The sequence below is a fragment of the Polyodon spathula genome, chromosome 1, assembly GCF_017654505.1.
Source record: "Polyodon spathula isolate WHYD16114869_AA chromosome 1, ASM1765450v1, whole genome shotgun sequence".
Classification (NCBI taxonomy): domain Eukaryota; kingdom Metazoa; phylum Chordata; class Actinopteri; order Acipenseriformes; family Polyodontidae; genus Polyodon; species Polyodon spathula.
The window spans coordinates 81,439,333-81,457,494 of record NC_054534.1 but is presented as its reverse complement, the minus strand read 5'-3'; the positions used below and the strand labels follow the sequence as shown (position 1 = coordinate 81,457,494).

Sequence of the window (18,162 nt, the reverse complement as noted above, 5' to 3'; positions counted from 1 at the left end):
GTGCACCAGCCTGGTCTCCTACTGTGTTCCACCTGGAGGATCTGGAGTGGCTGATGTGCTGCACACAGGGGGGAGGATATGTGGCAGATTAGGGGGAGGAGAGGTAGAGGGGACACTCCCTATATTCCCCAGAATGCCATGGGAGTGAGCCAGGAGGAGGTACACCGGCAGGTATATAACCAGGGAAAAATGTTTGTTCTGGGCACTCTGCAGTCTGTGAAGACAAGAGGCTGCCATTGTGAAGAGACCTGTGTGGTTTATCAAAAGGTAGTGTGTAAACCTTTTTGTTTGTGTGTATTTCTAAAGTTGTTTTAATATGTAAACAGCTTAGCTGTTTTTTTTTTTAATTAGACCTGTAAAAAAAAGTTTAGTTAGTACTCCATGTTGTAGTAGGTTTTTTTATTTCTTTTATTTCTGTTACTTAATTAAACTGCACGTAAGTGCATAAAAACTTTAATTTTGGTGTCTGGGTCTGCTTAAAAAGGGGATAATTATTCCCAATATTTGTTGAAGAACAACATTTTGGCAACATGGCAGATAATGGTCAAAACAAAAGAGATTCACATTTGAGAAAAAAGCTTGTAGCAAACTACAACAAAGGAAATAGCTACAGAACAGTATCAAAGAAGTATGGAATAATACCAAAATCCACAATCAGAGCAATATAATCAAGAAGTGTCACAGAGCAAGTTCAACTGAAAAGCTTGAAAGAAGTGGATCTCCAAAGAATTATGGGTATAGCAACTTTATAAATTGCCATTTTGTTGTAAGGCTAGATTTTCATATTCAAAAAAGAAAGAAAATGCATCCAATAGGGATGCACTGATAAAGATTTTCTTGGCCGGTGATTATCTACTAATTTTGGCCAATACCGATAATAATAGATAGTGCAGATAAGCTATTGTAAACTACATATAGCCTATATTTAAACTGTTTTATAATTGTGGATGTTTAAAATTGAACAGATATCGTTTACATGTTGTATTTGTGACAAAAATGATCAGGTATTGTTTACTTGTTGCGTTATATTGTGTCCTTGACAGTAATTTATACATTTGTTACACATCATGTAGTCTAGTAAAAACAGTTCTGTAGAAAAAAATATGCAATGTGACATTAACATTTATAAATTGCTAACTTTAAACTGCAGTTGGTGCACAATTCACACACCCTAGTCTCATATCTTGTAAAGTGCTTTGTGATGGTGGTCCCCTATGAAGGGCGCTATATAAAAATGAAGATTATTATTATTATTATTATTATTATTATTATTATTATTATTATTATTATTATTTATAGCCACTTGCTGTCAGAACTTGCATATTATATTTTCTTCCAATGCTCTTCAGTAGAAAAGAAATGTAGCCTATGCGATGTCAATTGTAACAACGTTCATTAAATTCTTATTTTAAACATACAGTGCTTAAAGATTCAGCACAACTTAAATTGTTCATTTAAAAAAAAAAAAAAAAGCCATAGAAATATTACATTTCCACTTACATTCACTCAAACTTCGAATGTGTTACTTAACAAAGGAAGGCACAGTAATCAATTTCTGCTTCAAAATACCGCTCAGTACACCTGCAGCAAATGAAGATTAAGCAAGATAAACAACAATTACAAAAGGTAATTTTGAAGTACATTGTATTATAATCATAATAAAAATAATAATAAACTTAAACCATCAATGCTATTTAGGATTCAACCTAATTTTTTTTTTAAAAAAGCATCGTCTATTCTGCTGCGCACAACTTAGCTATCCTTCAGATATTGAAAAAAAGTTACAAACACCGCTCTTTTGAGACATATTTACTGCAGGTTGATCGCCCGTTACACAGCACCACAATGTAAATGAGTGTCAGTGTTCTTGTGTCATTAGTAAGCGTGCCTGAGCAAACAATAAATTCTGTACTGGAAGAAATTCAAGCATGAATATCGGTGTACATTATCAGCTAAAATAACAAAAACTGTCAATTGGCGATTTGTGTTTTCTTTCCTTATAGCCGATAGGCTACCAAGTTATTGGTTCACCCCTAACATCCAATTAAGATATTTTACCAAACCACAATTAAGCAACTCAGATATAAATAGTATAAAACTATGAGAACCTGGCCCTTCGATTTTTTAAAACACAAATTGTCTCATTACCTGTGTGCTATCAGTGAAAGATGATTTTGTTGTGTAATCATATCATCAATTCAGAACTCAGATATAAATAGTATAAAACTATGAGAACCTCCTTCGATTTTTGATTAAAACACAAATAATGGACCCAAATTACCTGTGTGGCTTTCAGGAAAGATGATTTGTAGTATGTAATCATATGAACAATTCTTTTCTTTATTTATTTATTTATTTATTTTCTGTAGAGGAAATCCATGAGTGACATGACCACACTTGTGGTCCCAGGTGTTAAATGTATATTTATATATTTGAATACTTTGAACTGAATCTGTTTAACAGATATATTATATATATATATTATATATATCATACATATATATTATGAATATATATATATATATATATATATATATATATATATATATATATATATATATATATATATATTCATTTCCAAATTGAAAGACCCATTACCTTTTCAGTTGCATACCAACAAATGGTTTTCAGAAACCTGATTGTCTTGGTTTATAGAACGATAGGATGTTGTAATTGTACGTTGTTAAAATCTATCATTCTGGTTTCTAAATGGGATAGAACCTTAACTGTTAATCACTTGTTCACTTGTTTAAATTTTCTGTTAACATTGTCTCCATCACTTGTCATGCACAGTAATTAAATAACTTTTTTTATCTTTAGAATTCTACTAATGAGATCGCAAAGCATGTATCTGCCAATAAAGTACTGAAAACTGACATCCAAGTAAAAGAAGACCAGTTTCGGGAGCTGCAGGACAAGTATGTTCAGCATCTGTTGAGTTTGATGCCACCAAGTGGTAGCTCTGATTCCTTCTTCTATAGTTGAATGTAGAAGATTTTCTGGTGTTTATTTTGTGTTTAGTCCAGTATAGGAAATAAGATCCCCTGACAAACTATACTAAACCTGAATTCAGAATGCTAACAATTCAGCTCATATTCTATTCCAGTTGGGACTACGATCCCATAAAAATAATGTACAAGTCCATCTCTGCGCATTCCAAAAAGTGTTTTATATGAGAGAAAAATATGTATTTTCCAGAAAACATACAGACATTGCACATATACAGTACAATTGTTCAGCATTTAACAAATGTGCAATTAGTCAATTCATAGTTGCAGATATTACAATATACAATTTATATGCAAAGGGTACCAGACTGTCTGGGTCAATTTCTAATCTGAAAAAAATTATTATTATTATTATTGTCTCAACGTGGGTTAGACATTTTTTGAGATTTTGCAGGCCACAAAGGACAAGCTCTGCTTTTAAAACAGGCAAAAGGTGCTTGCAGGAGTTTTCGATCCTACAGTTAGTTCTTGTTACTGGTGTAGGTAAGAGCAGGAAAATCTGCTATCTAGGAATGCTTTACCCTCATTACTATATTCTAAATATTCAAAATGTGGCTTCAAGCAATTGCAAAAAATAAAGCCTTTCCAGATTTACTGGATTGTTTTCTTGATAATGTAACTTTTAGATAACGCTGTTGGGTTGTCACAATGCATGCACACTCCTGAATTCATAGTTTAAAAGACAAAGTGGTTTTGTACTGAAGGAAGAGTTTATTATTTATCAGTTTGATGATGCAAACTAGATCAAAACAAAATAGAACATACAGAAGAGGAGGAAGAGCCTTGAAAGACACTTAGGTGGTTAACATTAGCGGGAGAAAGCAGAAAGCTTCCTGCTGCGTGCTGTTTGGAACCCTGGGAAATTGTCCTTGAAATCTGTGGACTTTCAGGTTTTTGTATGCTGCATTTAGCAGACTGTTAGATTGTTTTAGAATCTGTTTGATGTTTGCATTTCATAAGAAGGGACCTACTTCTTGGCAGGGATAAATGCTGGTCAGATATCACCAGACCTGAGTAAATAGAAGAGGCAGTCCTTTTTCGTATCAGTCTAAAGGTTCAATACGTTTTTCTCATTAATTCTGAACTCCGTTGGGTATCCGGTGCTCAATCCCATGAGCTAACCTCTCACATTTATTTAATGTCACTCTGACAAACTCACATTTCTAGGCCAATATTTATTTATTTTTTTACAAGGGGTGTTGGAACCTTTTTTTCTCAATACACAAGTTGTTTTTTTTTTGTTTTTTTTACATTTGTTTGTAATTGTTAAGTACTGGTAATTATTTTCTGGTAATTCTATAAAAGAAATGAAACAATAAGAATATATGTGCATAATTGAATATTCTAAAATCCTATAACTTCCGCTAATTTAACATGAGCTGCTGTTGTTGATATACTATAAAGCTAAGGCAGTGTGACATTTTATGTTTTTATCAATTGTGTGCTAATAAATGTCACCCTTTTAAAAATACAAAGAATAAAAACAATGCCAATAGATTACTATTAACCTATGGTATCTAGTGTTTCCTTTTCTGTGTGCAAACAGGACTTAGTCAGGAAATAAGGGATATATCTTAGTACTGTAAAAAATAAATAAAAATAAAAATAAAGTCCAGGAATTCACTAATTTATTGAAAAGCAGTTCATTTATATTTTCAACTAGTAACATTGAATGTTTATTTTATTTCACTTAGGCTTTCTCGTATGGAAAGGGACATTACTATGAAGAGGCAGTTGGTTGAAGATCTAAAATCCCGACTGAGATCATCCCAGGAAAATGATAAGACATGCAAAAAAATGTTGGAAGACATGGAAAAAAAGGTTTTTGTTTTTCAAGATACTCATTTGTTTTACAATAAAATGCCGCTCTGATGCAAACACAAATTCTTTAGTGGACAGATGGTATTTATATATTGTTATTTCTTGTGCATATTGTTAAGGTGGGATTTTACAAAAGCAGAATGCAGAACATACGTGTTTTACTAGTGGTGGGAGGGTGACTCTGTTCCCATACTTATTCTGTTCTGGGCTTTTGAGAAAATGCTGCCATTTTTGCTTATATGGTTTTGCAATGTGAGCCTCTGTGCACTGGGGAACAAGATGACCAATTTGCTTTCATGTGTGACCAAAGTCTGATTTCAACTCACGTCTCTAGAGAACAGACGAATAAGCATACTATCACTGTACTTCTCAGTCTTCTGCAAGTAGATGTTTAAAAAACGTACAATGAACTGTTGTAATGCACCGTTGTTTTTTATAAGAGGTTGATGTTTTTTTTTTCTTCAATTGGGTGAATCACATTAAAGCATTGAAACACATACTATTTCTGATTTGTCCCAAGTCTTTAATAACAAGTATAGAATGTGACCAGATGTCTAAAAATTAACCCTTTCTGAAAGATATTAAAATAGAAGACAGTTAATCTCTTAAACTCTCAACAGATAAAGATGTTGTCTGACGATGCAGCTAACAGGAAGACCTTCATAGATTCTCTGAAGCAGAGACTTAGTGTGGCAACGAAAGAGAAAAATCAGTATGAAGAGATGCACCGGAAATGTAAGGAGGAGCTTGAGAAGAAGGTATGTTTTTTCAACTTCAGTGTAAGTGGAATTCAGTGTTTAACATCTCAGATATTTTTCAACAATTTATATATTTACAGAATTCCTCTGTACTTTTTTTTTTTTTTTTTTAAAAGAACATGGTGCCTGATTTTTGAAAAAAAGCACGCAGAAACGGTGGCATAGTGCCCTATAACAATTTTGTGAATTTGAAGGCGGTAGTGGGATGTTGCTAACCCCCATATAGTTTTACAACAGGTCCAATGTACTAGTGGAGGAGTAAACTTAAACTAGCTGGTAACATTTCTATTAAAGATGAATTAGATTCCTTAAATCTTACCAGTTATACACTTCTAATTAATGCATTGATCTCTTATGAGCAGTTTTGAATGAAGCATGTGCTAAGTAATTTGTTTAAACCAATAAAACCCCAGTTTGCATGTCTGTTATTTTCATTTCCTAGTTCATTTCACTTGAGCTGTGTTCTTCAGGTCAATCATGGTAGTCATTAGGTATTCAGTTGTTAATGAAGGAAAGAAGGCATTGGAGGGGTGGTGATTTGTTCATACTTCCTGTTGAAATGACTTAGGAAGTACAGGATTGCATGAAAATTAAGATGCAATCAGATATTTATTTTACCTATTGTGCTAAACATTCTGGACAGGTGTTAATGTCTCCTGTTTGCTACATATTTCTCTAAAATGTCAAGTTATTTTTCCAGTGTTTATTTTATTTTATTTTTTTATAATTTCACATTACAATACACAGTATACAGTTCCTTGTATTATATGAAATAAAATATATAGTAAGACTGTTGCTTGTACTAAGGACTTGCACAAAAATGCTAATAAACCACAGAATCCTTTGAATAATCAATAGTTCAATGATGATTATCAATAATGAATGCAGATTGGTGTGATTTGTGCTAGGCAAACACCTTTCTGGTGAGGTTTCTGGCAAAATATAAATCACAAGACTGCTGGCTCAAAATTGAACTAAAGGCATGTCTTTACAGTTTTGCTATTTTTTGTCATAATAATACTGTACATGGTGACATTAAAATGGGGCCTAACAAAATGTCATATACAGTATATCTAGTTGTTTTGCTGACTTACTAAATTTCTGTAACTTATTTTCTTTAAGAATTCTGCTCTTCCATGAATTTCTCGATTAAAGCTCAAAATCTTTAAGGCATTGTTTTTTTCGGTAGTTCCCTTGCTTTGTTGTGTACATGTATTCGTAGTAACAGAATTAGTTTTGAAAAGCTGATGTCGGACCTACTGATAGATAATAAGACTATAAAACTCAGGACTTATAGAAAATATAATAGTCCTTTTTAACCCTTTTCTAGCTACTGTTGAAGCCAAGCAACATGCTTATCAAAGTTTGTATATAACATTAAGTAGTTTTTTGTTTTCTATCTATGACTATAAACGATCTAACAGATGAACAGTGTGTCTGTGTCTGAATGAATGAATTATTCCATGTTTTTTTTTCTTTCTTTAGAACCAAAAGCTTCAGGACCTACAGTCCAAAGTAGCAGAATCTGAGATTGCAATGACGGAACTGGAAGAAACAGCATCCCTGCAAATGCATGGGCTGGCTCAGCAGAGCACACATGCTCTGGAGGTAGTCCAGAAAAAGCTGGGGATCGCAAACAGACAAGTCGAGGAGTTCAACACATTTGTTAAGGTACTTTTTATCTAACTGGAGAGAAAACTTTTTAAATATTGAACATTGTGCAATGTTTCAAAACCCAGTATATACTGCTGTGTTTGTTTGAGCTTGGAATCTTCAGATATATGTAGTGTTATCTGTTTGGTTTCAATGCAGAGTTGATTAGTGAACAGTACATGAGTAATAGTACATTTCTTAGAGATTAGGAATATTTCAAATGTAATGCTACATAGAAACTGTTGTTATCTGTGTACCTTTGGTGTAGGTCACATGGTCTGATAAAACCATTGGAGTAAGTTTGAACTAGAAAACAAAAAGTGATTGGATACTAGGAAGTGTTACTCGGCAGGCTGTATGTAGGGTTTAAAACACAGTGCATTACTTTTCATAGCTTTCTGCTTTGTTGGACGTATTCCTGCAATATCTTTTTCAACAGAATTGCGATTTTGTTTTGATATTGTATTAATTATTCGGTTATACATCAGGTCTTCCCATCAAAATGCCTTCTGAATTCTGCTTCTATGCAACCTGGTCAATCAAAAACATTTCATTGTTTCCCGACTCTCCCAAAGGTCAGCATTTTGATTGGTTCGTGCTCTGGCACAGGTTGAGAGGGGTGGGAACACGTTTAGGGTAGATGAACCAATGAAAGTACTGAACTTTGGGAGAGGAGTGGGGAACCAATGAAATGTTTCTGATTGAACAGGTTATATTGAAGATGTCGAAATTGTGAATTCAGAAGACAGTTTGATGAGAAGACCCGATGAATAACCGGTGTAAAAGGAAAATAACTGGTCAAACCTGATTTATGGACAGGTTAATTAATACAAATATCAAAACAAGAACAAAGCAGAAAGCTCGGGAAAGTAATGCACTAGGTTTTAAACCCTACAGCATCTTCAGGAACACTTTGAAGTGCTGTACTTCTTCAGAGTGTTGTGTTTTTTTTTTTTTTTTTTTTTTTTTAAAGAACCCAATGCAGTTGATGAGCTGAAAACTTTCTAAAGCTGATGATTTGACAACATCATTTTAGTTTGTGTTCAGAATCTCTTTAGATGTTGTTGCACATCTTCTGTTAATAAATGATGTTGTTTATTCAGCTTTTATCCTGTATATACGCCTCTGGAAAAAATTAAGAGACCACTGCAAAATTATCAGTTTCTCTGGTTTTACTATTTATAGGTATGTGTTTGAGTAAAATGAATATTCACAATAGTTTGAACAGTGGTGTGATAGCCCAACCAATACGCTTAGTGTAATTATATTTTAGGTATCAGTGTGATCATATTTCAAAATAGTTTAACAGTACAATTTCTTTTAAAACTAGAACCTCATCAGATGTTTCTAAATCAAACCTGTTTTTGTTTCATATACCTTAATATATCGGATCCATCGCCTTTGTTAATGAAGACAGCCAAAACTTTCACATCAACCTCTGTCCACTGTTGTTCCTAATGCAAATTTGGGAAATCCTGCATCCAAGTGATCTAAAAAAAGTACATTAGATTATTTGATGGCCCGACTGAAAGAGATTTACTCTTGTGAAATCTTGATCAGGGCTGTGATTTCATCACAGCACTGAGAACTTTTAGTCCCAACAGTTTTAATGCTGAGGGTCTACCATGTTTTCTTCTTTATTCAAAATGATTTTACATCACACCAGATAGAACTTTAAAATCTGAGACTTCTAAGAGTTTGTCATGCTTAAAGTTAATGCCCAGTTGAATGTTTTGGGTACACGGTTTTATATCATTGCATATTTCATAATGCATACAGATACAGATAAAGGTGAATTATACATTTATCATCACTTTTCCAGAATTGTAGGCAAATCTTTATATTTCAGTATGTTTTTTTTTTTTTTTTTTTTTTTTTTTTTTTGTAAAGAGTTGATATTAATTCCACAGTAACAAGGGGTCTGTATTGATCTAAACAGTGGCACATCCACATACTGCCATCATTTAAATCATTTAATAATTTGAAGCCATTGATATTTGAAGACATAGTATTTCACAATTTAGTGTTTTAGTGATTTGCTAAAGAAAGTGATTTGCACTGTTGGATGTTTGATTTTCATAGCCTCAAGCCGTATATTTATTATTTAAACAGTGGTTGTATTTATATATACCACATTTTAGATCTACCACCATTTAAATCGATGGTTCCCAACCTTTTTCAATGTAGGGACCACCTTGGTGTTTGGATTTTTCCCAGGGACAACTTGCCATGCATTTTTTCACAACAGCATTTTGAAACTAATTTGTATGTGTATATATGTATAAGTACATGTAGAAAGTAAAGTATTTATATAGTGTATGTAACTTAATGAGATTCCTGGGCTTGAATCTTTGCTACTAGTTGTCGTTTGACGCATTATGAAAGTTGCTGATGGCAAAGGTCCTGTTTCTTTTGTTTACAGTTTTCTTTTCTCATTCTGAATGTTTTGTAGATAAATGGCATCTCAATTTTGTTTGACAAAACCTCCTGAGAAGTAATGCACTGTGGCTTGGGTCGTCCTCTGATCCAGTAAATGTAAATGCCAGTGCCGGTCTCCGAAACCGTTACCTCGTGCAGCAAATTAATCAATTTCTAATGCAACTGATTGCACTCGCTGAGTCACCAACTTCGCTCAGTGTACTTATACGAAGACAAGGTGGGTGGAAAGCAGTTTGATAAGTTAAAAATGATTGGAGAGTGTACAGGGTGTTACATACCACTTCTGGTGGTCTGTGATGTAAATTTAAATGGGATTGGTGGTGTACAGTCAATAGGATTTATGGCATTTTGGTTAAATATGACGGCGTCAGAACAGACTGTACACATTATTTACTGTCATTAAGAGATTTTTCTTTTGGCATATAGTCTTATGAGATATTAAACCTGCCTGAATAAACCCATATAATACCATGGAGCTGAAATCGATCATTCACGCTACGGTACAGTTCACAAGTCAAGCAACAAATACAGCCTCTTTTTGGTTCACAGTAACTTCTGTTACTCCAAGTCTAACCTCTTCAAAAATGTTTAATGTGGAAATAGGGATATTCCTATATCCCTGGTAATACTGTAGCAAACGAAAGGACTAAACTCTGGTTTGAATGGTACTTTTTTTGTTTGCTTGTTTTAATTTAGTCATTCCAACTGAGTTAGGAATATTCAATGTTTTATGTGGGGCTGCTTTTCCTGAACAGTGAACAAAGGCAGTAGAATGAGCACCGATTAGAAAGATATGCATTATATGAATGCTAGATGTAGATGTTTTTATTATTATTATTTTAAATAATGCTGGCTAAAAAATAGAAGTCTGTGATTTTGCCAAGACAAATGTGTCTGTATAATGTGTAACTGTTTTTTAGTTAATATTTGTTTCACATAAGAAAGCTGTTTCAGTTACTGGCGGGTTTGAAGACGATGCTTGGTATTGCATCATAGGGGGCTGTAATATATATTAATTTGTAAACACACACCCATAATAAAAGAAAACAGAAGGGGGGGGGGGGGGGGGGTGCAGACTACATACATATCTTATAATGATATATAATGTGGTTAACCCTTTAAAGACCAAGCATTTTTTTATTGGGATGCTTCCCCAGGATCAGGTTTTTTTGGCTGTATTATAACATTACATTACATTTTAACATGCTTTTCTCATCAATAACACATGACAGATCTTAACAGACTCTCTCATGGTTGAGGGTCTGAGAAGGAATCAGTGATAAATTCAGTTAATCTCTATTAGGATTACCCCACACCAGGGATTTAGGCAAATTGAATCTGAGAACTGACTAGTGACAGAGAATATCTATTGGGTAGTAAACAGAATAATAGGCTTTGTGGCTGTTAATGAACTGCATGTCTACCTATTGACAGCCTTTCATTGTCAGTGTGCAAACTAGGAGGCTGAAGTAGAATGTTTTTTCCCCCTATCAGTCCATTTTCATGGCCTTGTTATGATCATCCTTAAGCCATCCCATCAGGTTGTTTTCAACATGTCATTGTTCTCATTTGGATGTGCAGTACAACGTAGCATATCCAACCCCCTGTGGACTGGGGTATAGGCAGATATGTGAAAAAGTTGTATTTATGAACATCTATAGAAAAAACATTTACACATCCATGAATAGGTAAGGGAACAAAAACAGCATGCACACTGCTTTAAACATGGGGAAGTGTTTTGCTTTAAAAGTAAGCAAACCTAAACAAGATTAATTAGGCTACAAATACACAGTGCTGCTGTGCGTTTTGATATAAGCCATCTCCATGTAAAGCTTAAAAAAAAAAAAAAAAAACAGTAAATGTCAACCTGCAACTAATGGCTTCTTTATTGACTCTAGAAGTCCCTGCCTCCCTGGTTCTGCTTTCTTAATAGCTCTGTCACGGTACTTTGCACTGATATTGCCAACAGCCAATAGCTCAGTATATTGCTTCGGCTGTTTTAAACAAACGACCGGATATGAATCTTGCTTTGTTGTAATTCAAATGCATTTAAAAGCTAGAACATGCTGCCAATATCTGCATGCGTTCTCTCCATCATATGAACACATTGCACAAAAAAAAAAACGCTTTCTCGACTGGTGTATTGAAACATCACTGCTGCACGCAGCTGACGGACATAGCCTACTTCTAATATTTATTTATTTATTTATTCATTTATTTAGCGAGGCGGTTAATTGATCAGGGCGGTTATGTGATGGTCAGATTTGCAACATTCCACTGTACTTCTTAAGCAGGCTTATACCAAGCCTAACTTACCTATATTGGATTTTGAGAGGTTGTTCATCTGAATGGTCAAGGAGCATAATGAAGACCAAACATGATACCATGTTTTTCTAGACGCATGGGTTGCACCTACATTCGTTTTATAATATGGCTACATGCCACAAGGTATAATACATCAAGTCAATAACCCAATAACAAATCCCTTGTTTAGGAAGGTAGAGTACCATGAGTAGAGCATGTTGATAAAATTTCAGTTTCCTCCTTAACAGTATGTTTTACCGCTGCAGGTAAATGAAGGTCCTAATTTGTATTAGTCTCTCAATTTTATGTCCACAACAATGTAAGCCCTGATGCCTAGCTAAAAACAATTATCACTGACACGTTTGGCTCGGTGAAGCAAACTGCTGTGATCCACCATGATTAAATCCCACTAATAGAAAACAATTAAGTTATCCAGGAGATATACAGTAAATTTCTTGCTTTGGGACTCTCAGTTATTTAGAGTAGTTATATGCATGGAACAAGAACGCTACGTGTTTGGGAATATCTTGCAATCCAGGATCTCTCCTGACCGGACAACTTGTAGTCAGATCTTCATTAGAGTTATAGTATATGCTATAGAAGAGTATTACTGCAATCAATAAACTAAGTGAAGCAATGGAGATATTAATTTATTGACTTCTTAAAGTACAGTGGCAGCTTTGGCACATCTAATTGTCTTTGCAGCTAGCTAGACAGATGAAACCTTCTGCTTATATTCACCTTGCCTAGCAGCAATATTGAAAGTGTATTTATGTGTTTATTGTTTTTGAAATGTCAAAGCCTTCAAACAGTGTATGAAATATGTCATTTTACCAGAATCTCATCTCGCAGATCCTAGAACTAAGCAAGACAGTAGGTCATAGGGATGGGAATTTTAAACGTTTAAACATGTAAACTCCAAATAAGTGGTTAAATGTTGAATATGTTGGACGTATAATTGGCACATTGACAAATTTCACCAAACGCATATTTTTAATGTATTTGTTTTAGTAATTCATTAACATATACAGTCAGTCCATCGCGTGTGCTGTCTGCTGTGGAGCCAGAGTAAGGGCGGATATTCTAAGATGGTTGATACCTGGTCCAAACAACATGGCATGCTCACTTTTTTAAAGGGAAGAAAAACTAATTAAAAAGGGAGAAAATTCTCTCAAATAAGGGAAATTTCAATCATTCTTGTATGGTGGTACACTTGGTGTCTTGAAAGCCAAACTTAATGCCAGTATGAAGGCTAACACTTAGGAAGTTTCCTGCTAAATTGACTCTCAGACTTTATCGTTTAATCATTTAAAAAAAACTATTTATAAACAAGAATAATATTAGTAGTAGATGATATTAATGAAAGATGTGGGATAGCTGCCACCAATTTATTATTCTGCTATACATTTTCACACAGTTTCACTTCATTGTTCTCCATATGTACACATTACCTCAGAATATTGTAATAAAAGTTTTGTATTTTGTTTAAATAAAAAGCACCTTTTTATGCAAAAGTTTAAATGTGCCTATTTAATGGTGTAGTGCCCAGCGTTCCCTCTAAGGCTAAAATGTGTGCATTTTTCACAGTAACTGGCAACAACCTTCGCACTCAGTTTCATAAATATCAACCCCAATCGAGACTCCAGCCTCTCGAGGTAAACCTATTATTTTGAGACCATTCTTACAAAGCATTAACATAAGTATATTTGTGTCTGTCTTGCAGCTTATTCTCTGATTTCCCTCTGTAAAAATGCACGCCACATTAGTGCAGAGATCGCTCGGCCACCAGCGAATCTACTGGTACAGGGTGGGCAAAACAGACGTCTCTGCCTCTAGAGTGCTGCTCGGTGCTGCTCATGAACTTTACCGTTTTTATCTCATCTTATAATAGAATACTAAAATCAGTGAAGAACATTCTTCTAGTATCTCAGTATCTAAAAAGCTTAGAAGGAACGCTTGTAGTGCCCCATAAAGTGGTTACCATTTTATTTATGTTGAAAATAGTCCTGGGAAACTGGGGCAGGTGTTTTAGTTGCCCTCGAGTGAAAGTAATATTAACTTGTTTTGAGTTAGAAACCTGTTAATTGATATTACTGATGGCAGTAAAAAGCAAACATCCATAATAAACAGAACGCTCCAGATGGCGGCCGACATTGATTTAGCCTTTATATCTCTGTGAATACGTATAACACGATTTTGAAAGGAATTCATTTTTTCAGTATTAATTCAGAGAATGCATACTTGTAAATAGATTTGTAGGCTTTAATTTACCAGTACACTTTTACATAAATCACTTATGTAAAAAAATAACTAGTAACTTGTCAACAGAAAAGGAATATTTAAAAGAGAAAAAAAAGGTTTATTTTATTTTATTCACTTTGTGCCCAGGGAGCGAGCACAGGTATATAATAATATATTTATTTTTATATCGCGACTCTCAAAAGTGCACAATAGTGGACATCTCAGTAACGCATTACAAATACAAAGAGAGACATGTACTAAAATAATAGAAATGCTTTTAAAAATACCAAGTTCCCATTGGGCTTTATTTATTTATTTATTTATTTTCTATTGATTTTTTTGTATTACATGCAGGGCAGTGCTATAAGATCATTACCTTTATTAAAAATGTGCACAGATGAATCTACCGATTAATCTATTGGTTAATCAACTAATACCCATGAATTAACCGATCAAAAATTTAAATATATACTTAATTATTGTTTTTACTTTGTAGTTAAGTCTTTGTGATGTTAAAACATTATTTGCTTATTCAGGGTTTCTTAGCTTAGAAAATACTTACCAGGGCTGTCGGTACATATCATAGTGTAATAATAAAGAGGTTGTGTGTAGGTATGCCACCTACATAGCATTTAAACGTTCAGAAAAATGTACCAAAAGCACATCCCTAGTAAGTCAGTTGCTAATGTGGAAGCTTCACCAACAAGATTGGTCTTATTATCTGAAATCTTCAGTTTTAAAATGACAATTTAAATTCTTTGAAAAGTTACCTGAAAAAGCTTACTAATTTGTATGGTTATACCCCATTATAAATGTAATCATACATAGTGTAAGTTCAGAATAGTCTATCGATCAGTATTAGTTAAAAACCCAAATCAACTGAAGGTTATTTTAATCCTGGAATTACAATATTAACAGTATTAGTCAAAACAGTATGGTTAAAATGCAACTGACTCAAACACAACCTGTTATAAACACCAAAAAAAAAACTATTGAAAAAGGGTATGTTCATTTTATATATATATATATATATATATATATATATATATATATATATATATATATATATATATATATATATATATATATATATATATATATATACTATATGGTGATGGTGAATCAAGCATATGACTCCATGTTCTGGGACAGTTTTGGACAATTCAGGTTTTTTCAACGCATATCTCAATGCATTCTGGTACGTTTTTCCTCTCATACCTTTCACGCATTTCTTTTAGAGAAGCTGGACTATACTTACCAGAATGTATTAGGATGCGAGTTAAAAAGTCTGAACTGTCCCAGTGAACATATTCATATGGTAACTCTACCTGGAACCCTAAATGACTAAATGAAAATCTGTCATGTCCTAAGGAGTACAATTATTGTAATAAAAAATACACAAAGTAAACTACATCTCCCTTTTGTTTACAGGCTTTGGCCAGAGAGATACACAAAGATGTACAAGACACCAAAACCCAGATTAGAAAAACAAAGAGAAAGCATTCAACCCCAGGAGGCCTTTCTAAGGAATCTATCAACCGAGCCCAGTCCATAGCAGCTTCCATCCTTAACATCTCTCAGACTGACCTGGAGGATATCCTGGATACAGAAGATGAGGTAAGAAGAGGTCAAATGTGTTTACCTTAAAACCAATACTTGTGGGATACCACTAGGGGACCGGATAGGGTGGTAGAAGTGAAAAGCTCAAGTTCCCACAACTTAAAAAATAATTACAAATTATCCTTATCAGTCCTTTTTCCATCTTTTTTTTATATATAATACACAAAAGTGAATGTAAATTCTTCTGTTTAACTTGATTTATTGCCTGTTGTCAGATCAACTTACTTTACAATGCCTCCGAAACCATCAGGCAAAAAGTTGATGGCTGCTGATCCAACTACACTCTATTTGAGAAAGGCAGACCAATCGAGTTTATGTCCAGCTTCTTTAACAAATTGTTCGGGCAGAATGACCTGGACTCCCTACCTGCACTGGATCGTACACACCACTCGCCGGCTCTGAAACCGAGAAATGGTTTAATTTTGAGAGTCCATCGTTTTCAGGTTAGAGAGCAGCTTCTGCATCTGGCAAGGGAACAAGATAAGCTTTTGTTCCGCGGAAACAGAGTCTTTTTTTCCCCCTGATCTTAGAGCAGATCTGGTAAAGCGAGGAGAGCATATAATGAAGTAAAGGCCCTCCTTCATAAAGCAAACCTGAGATATGGCCTGTTGCATCCAGGCCGTCTCCATGTTTCTTTCAATGGAGCGGGTAAGACGTTTCGTACATCAGTAAACCCAATACCTGTAGTGGTACCCTACAGTTGTATTAAATTGATTGATCAGATCTCTTAGAACTGCCAAAAGACATGGAATTGTTGTAATACTTTATACCAAATCTTGTGAGATTAATCTGCAATTGATCCCTAATTTTTTATTCCATAATATATAGGTTTACATTGTAAATATTTACTGTACCTTGCACATTCAGAGTGGATACAAAGCAGGGCTGATCTCTGTTATCTGGGATTGGTAGTCCGCCCAACTCTGCTCCTGGATTGCTTGGTGTAAAAGCGATTCTGGCTTTAGGCTTGTGAGATCGGAGGATGCTCATGCCCTCAGAACATCTGTGCTGTGTGGGGACTCGTGCGGTGAGGAGGAAAAAAACAAAAAACATAACTGGACATTCCAAATTGGGGGGGGGGGGGAACAAATCAAAATAATAGTTGGTCAGTCTAATTTTAAAATAAAATTGTTGTACTGTGAGTGACACCATGTTTCAACACAAAGACGCAAAATGGGACATAATGATGTGAGTTATGGAACTATACACCGGAATTTGGATTTGTAAGCAAATGGACATTTCAGATTTTGTGATTGTGTGAAATTTCTAAAATCTACATACATTTTGACTTCAGGCAGTCATTTACAGCCAGGATTAGTGGAAGTGAGCATCTGATGACGGGTCTACTTGCAAGGGATTTCAATCAATTGGTGCACTACACTGTGACCCAGTGTTCTAAGCAGTAAGCTATTCAAAGTTTATGGTTATGCTCCAGGGCATATCACTTTTAATTTGTTTATTTATTTCAAGAAAAAACACATCAAAGCAGTGTGTTTGTATTCATGTGTTTTTTTCAATTTTTGCACAACTAAAACTTCTCACCAAAAAGGAGATCTCAATTGCAGGTGTTTTAGACATCAGACACTTTCATTTTCACCCTGATGAGTAAAGTTGCTTGTTTAGAACTCTAGAAAAAAAAATACATAAGACTCTGGTGCTTGATAAGTTAGCAGCATTGATATACACTATTACAGACGATTACACTGATAAAGTCTTTGTTTCTTTTAGACAGTTATATGACTAACACATGAGCTGAAATGACAGCTTGTTCAAAGTTAATGATCCATTTGTAATAAGCCCATAATCACCAGGGATGTTTATTATCAAATGGGTGCCTGATGAGAATTCGAGGGTCATTGCATTGTTATGCATCCTTGGGGTGTTACATGCTGCATGTATCCCCACGTGGGTTGTTTGAGCAGGATTCATACTACAGCAGAACACAATGTAGTAACCCTACTGTTGATGATAATGAGTTTGCTATGTCAGTGGAAAATGGCAATAAGGGGAGGTTCGATAGCCCACTGACCGACAAAGGACTACTCAGTAGATAGCTGATTTTCCTTCCTTTGCGACAAGCTTGCAAATGACTATGTAATACATAATAATGTGAAGACTGGCTAACAGAAAAATATTTATGTAAAAAAACACCACAACCTATTTAGAGCTCAATATTCAAACACCCATGTATTGTTTTATTGTATAGAAATATACCTTTGGAATTTGCCAAATAGTTCATATGTATGTGTCAGTTATCCATAACAGTGTTCCTAATAATAGTTTTTTTTTTTTTCGCCCCATTAAAAAAAAAAAGTTTA

The 18,162-nt window shown here is 34.5% G+C and overlaps 1 protein-coding gene across 2 annotated transcripts in view; it reads left to right on the top strand.

The window, feature by feature from the left end:
* The window catches only part of cntln (centlein, centrosomal protein), a 154,738-nt gene that overhangs the window by 117,162 nt on the left and 19,414 nt on the right, over window positions 1-18,162 (top strand). For both annotated transcript variants that reach the window (XM_041263915.1, XM_041263906.1), the window contains exons 22-26: window positions 2,821-2,918; window positions 4,703-4,829; window positions 5,450-5,587; window positions 7,073-7,258; window positions 15,656-15,841. In XM_041263915.1, coding sequence (XP_041119849.1) covers window positions 2,821-2,918; window positions 4,703-4,829; window positions 5,450-5,587; window positions 7,073-7,258; window positions 15,656-15,841 — 735 coding nt within the window. The remainder of the gene's footprint in view (window positions 1-2,820; window positions 2,919-4,702; window positions 4,830-5,449; window positions 5,588-7,072; window positions 7,259-15,655; window positions 15,842-18,162) is intronic.